Source organism: Nanorana parkeri, unplaced genomic scaffold (assembly GCF_000935625.1).
Source record: "Nanorana parkeri isolate BGI_ZX_2015 unplaced genomic scaffold, ASM93562v1 scaffold116, whole genome shotgun sequence".
NCBI classification, from domain to species: Eukaryota; Metazoa; Chordata; class Amphibia; order Anura; family Dicroglossidae; genus Nanorana; species Nanorana parkeri.
This window is the reverse complement of record NW_017306384.1, coordinates 1,887,154-1,891,217: the sequence shown is the minus strand read 5'-3', so window position 1 is coordinate 1,891,217 and position 4,064 is coordinate 1,887,154. Positions and strand designations below refer to the sequence as shown.

General features: G+C 41.4%; 1 protein-coding gene across 1 annotated transcript in view; it reads right to left on the bottom strand.

The window, feature by feature from the left end:
• Positions 1–394: 394 nt before the first annotated feature.
• MAPKAP1 (mitogen-activated protein kinase associated protein 1) overlaps positions 395–4,064 on the bottom strand; it is a 180,009-nt gene continuing 176,339 nt past the window's right edge. The window contains exon 12 of the mRNA XM_018553305.1: positions 395–1,013. Coding sequence (XP_018408807.1) covers positions 894–1,013 — 120 coding nt within the window. The 3' untranslated portion in view covers positions 395–893. The remainder of the gene's footprint in view (positions 1,014–4,064) is intronic.

The following is a 4,064-nucleotide window of genomic DNA, read 5'->3' as shown; positions in this document are numbered from 1 at the left end:
TTCTGTGTACATCCAGTACTATAAGAGACAGTGAGAAGTGGATATGAATTTCAACTTGTCTGTTTGATTTTTACCAAGATTCCGGAGTTGTGATGGTTGATCGTACTATATACATTTTCCATTTATCACACACCATGAACTGGGGTCAACAACAGACAATATTTCCTGGCGCCCTGTAAGTGGGAAAGAATAATCTGTATTACCACTGTTTCCCCTGGAACTACAATGACAAAAAAAGGGTGAGAATCTATAACCCCCGAGACAAAATTGTCACTTTAACTTCTTACATAGGGAACAGTGACATTCTTAACAAGTAGGTAGAAGTGTGCTAACTGAGGATCAAGTGATACCATTCCCCCTATGAACACACCATTGCAGACAGCTGTTTTCAATTTCTTTATTTTAAAACACTTGTTTATACATTTCACACAGATCTATGCTGTACAAAGAGGTGAAAGGGTGAGCAAATTCTTCCGTTATAGAACTGTACAAGTCCGAGCCTTCAGACCACTTTAAAGTGTTAACCATACAAGGACCTAGCTGGGGTCTTTAATGGGATGGTCTTAACACATTAGACTTACTTATCCTATATTGCCCATTAGTTTATGGTACTTTCAACATGAATGTGATCACTGGAATGAGTGGAGTCTGCTCTGCACTTGCAAGTGAACAAACAAACACATTTTAAAGAATTGCAAAATAATAATAATAATGCATTAAAGAGTGCTGTACATAGACACATACATGGAAATGATAAACGGTTGATTGGGGGATGAAATCCTCAATGCCACAATTTACCAGCGTCTCTGTCTTTTTTGACGTGGCTGCAGGAAGCCACTGGCCAGACGTCTCTGAGGTTCTGTATGTTCACCTACTACCACATCCCCTTCACTTTAACCAGGTTTCTTCTCTTTCTGAAAGCTGAAACTGGTTCTTCTGGTCAATTTCCTCTGTTTCTGCGCAAAGTAATCAGCCCGCGCCGTGCTGGCTCTTGATTCCAAGATGTAATTAACCTTCAGAAGAAAGAAAAAGTTGATTCCACAATGTAAACGTTAAACATATGTTTAAAAGATAACGGATATTTAGATAGTACTGGTTAGAAAACACACTTCTGGGACATTTTGGAATGGTTGCCTTTTCATATACCCCAAGAGGGAAGAAGTTCTGTTACCATTTGGAATAAATGTGGGTAATAAGAACATTAAGGCTGCGTTCACACCTGACCGTTTTGTAGGGCGTTCTACGCTCGACGAACGCTCTACAAAACGGTCAAAAATATAAATTGCATTGTAGTCAATGCCCTCGTTCCCACCTAGGCGTATTTGCGCCCGTCCCTAACGCCCTACAAAACGGCCCACGCCTGAAAAGGTCCCGGGACTACTTTGGGCTGTTTTCCATTTGGATACTGCCAAGTAGCCTTTGGAATCGCGCGACTTTTTTACCGCGAATTCGCGGTAAAAAAAACGCGTGACGGTCGCGCGACAGACGCGCATATTACAATACTCCTAGGTGTGAATGGGGCCTAATATTGCTCTTGTCTTCATATGTGCCCGGGCTGCTCTGCTGAAATCCCAAAAGGTGCTCCGGGAAAATGCATGTATACTTCAAGTAATGGAGACCGTATTCCACATATGCATCAGGTAATGTGATAAATGTGCAGTCCACAGATGTGCACTTGGAGCACATCTGTGATGGAGATGGGATGGATTATGAAGGAGAACAGCCTGAAGCCACAGCCAGGGAGAGCTCCCCCCAGCCCTGGGCAATGACCTGAGACATACAGTCCAGGAAAGTCAGAGTTAGTTCCTTATCTGCAAACAGGCATACGTTCATTGATTTATACTGAAGACAATGGATTGACATAACAGCCAGCAAACTACTATCCCATGCAATTCAGACTAACTTTACTCGTCAAGCAGCAACTGAGGTCACTCCACCCTTGACCTCCTCTCTGATGTGTTTTGCCCCGTAGTGGGGTTTGATTACAGAACTTGTAGAGTAGGTGGCAAAACGTGTCAGAAAGGAGGCAGTTGGTAGTGTGTTCTCAGTTGCTCGCAGTGTTCAACCTTATATTATTTTTAAGTATATGAAAGTGGGGAAATTATGGATCCAGAGGCAGCCAGCATCCATGGCTGGGGTGGATACAGCATGGGACCTGTGCATTGTATCTTGATCTTTTTACAGGTATCCTTTAAAATCTGGGCTCCTAGTGCTGGAGCTTTACGCTTTGCTGGAGAACCCTTCTGATGAAGTTGCCCCATCTCACCACAAACCACCTGTGTGAGGCTGGGCTCACATATTTGTGTTGCGGGAATGCATGTGTTTTAGCGTAACGCAGTAATAATCAAACCTCAATGCTATTTATTCTGAATGGCACCCCAAAGTACATCCCCAACTAACCACAAATGGCCTGCTTTGTAGAGCTAATGTGTAGAAAAAAAAAAGGTTCATATTTAGATATATTGTGAAGTGCTGGCAGTCCATTCAAAATGAATGGACTGCCTTAGTGCAACACATAGTAACATGTGTGTGGTAACACACCGCAAGTATGTGAACCTACCCAAAGTAATTTACCTGTCTACATATTCAGTCAATATTATATACTATCAGCCAATACTGCATGATCTCAAAATAAGTGAATTTCTCTGATTCAGTCTATGTTACTATTAATTTTTGTCACCTGCTGCAGCTGTGTGTGTCACAACATAGACAACACCATCAGGTGAATCATTTTCCACAGACTTAACTGTGCGCAAGGAAAACAAAACAGACTTCCAGTATTAAGACACAAAGTACTATCTATACGCCACCCAAAACACTAATTACACATGTGCTTACAAATTGATGGCATAGTTTTGCTAATCAACACTATTGTATCTATAGTGGACTGAAACATATTGGCAAGCATACACTTTGCACATGGGAAGTGGTTAAATTAACAAGGTGCACTCATTACCGCTATATCCAAATTGAAATGGCAGCACTTAACTCAGTAGATAATGAAGTCTGCTTTATGCTGGCTATTAATATCTGTTCAGCGCATCTAAAAGCTGCAATTAACCATTCGATTAGATCCTTTGCTAATTATCTCGTATTCAGTGTGTACACATGATCTGCATGGCTCACATTACCAGTTAAGAGCCCTGACACGTTGTGTATCATAGCCCTCCTGGCTCTCAGAACATTGACAGGATATGTAGAATCTAAGCACATAGCTGAAAGAATCTTTGACCTAGAACCCGGTCATTCTCCAGCCTCTATTGCTGTTCTCTCCTTACAAACATGCATTTAATAAGTACTACAGGCTTAAGTGGCAGGCCAGTGCAGAATGACCAGACATGGAGGAGCCACAGGTTAAAAAAACACACATGGCATCATTTCGGGAGATGCTTTTTGTAAGGACACTAGAAAACAACAACTCCAAAACAACCATTCAGATTTAAAGGGAAATGGTCTCAATTGAACTTATCTAGTTAACTTCGGGGTCCCTTAACTACTTAAGACATAAAGCTTTCATCCGCCCCCCCGAGCTTATATGGCTTTAATTTTCTAAGCAGATTGGATATATATTCAATGTTTATCTAATCTTCTTCTGATTAAAAGAATATCACATACAAAACGACTTTAATATAATGTATGGGATTGATAAAGTTCAAAGTGAAAGTTTAGGTTTTAGTTTAGATTTTTTTATTTCCACATTCTGCAGCAACAGGTCCCCTCTAACAGTGGTCTATTGCTGGCTATACTTTGTGATCTGTTGCTGCAGGGGGAGGCAGGACAGTGTTGCATCAGCTATTGTACTGACAGTAAGTGCTGTGTCACATTCCTTCACCTGTAAACAGAATGCAGAAGCTTTGTTTGGCTATGCTCTTAGTGAGCACTCTGTATCTGTAGAGTGATCATATGTCCAGGAGCTGATCAATTCATCTCTGGGCTTAGTACTCAACTATCAGTGTTTACGGTGGGGACCTGTGGGAGTCCAAACACCATTTTAAAACAACACAGAGACAAGCAGCCAATATCATAAAGGTCCGTATGACCTAGCCATGGTAGACATTTTGAGT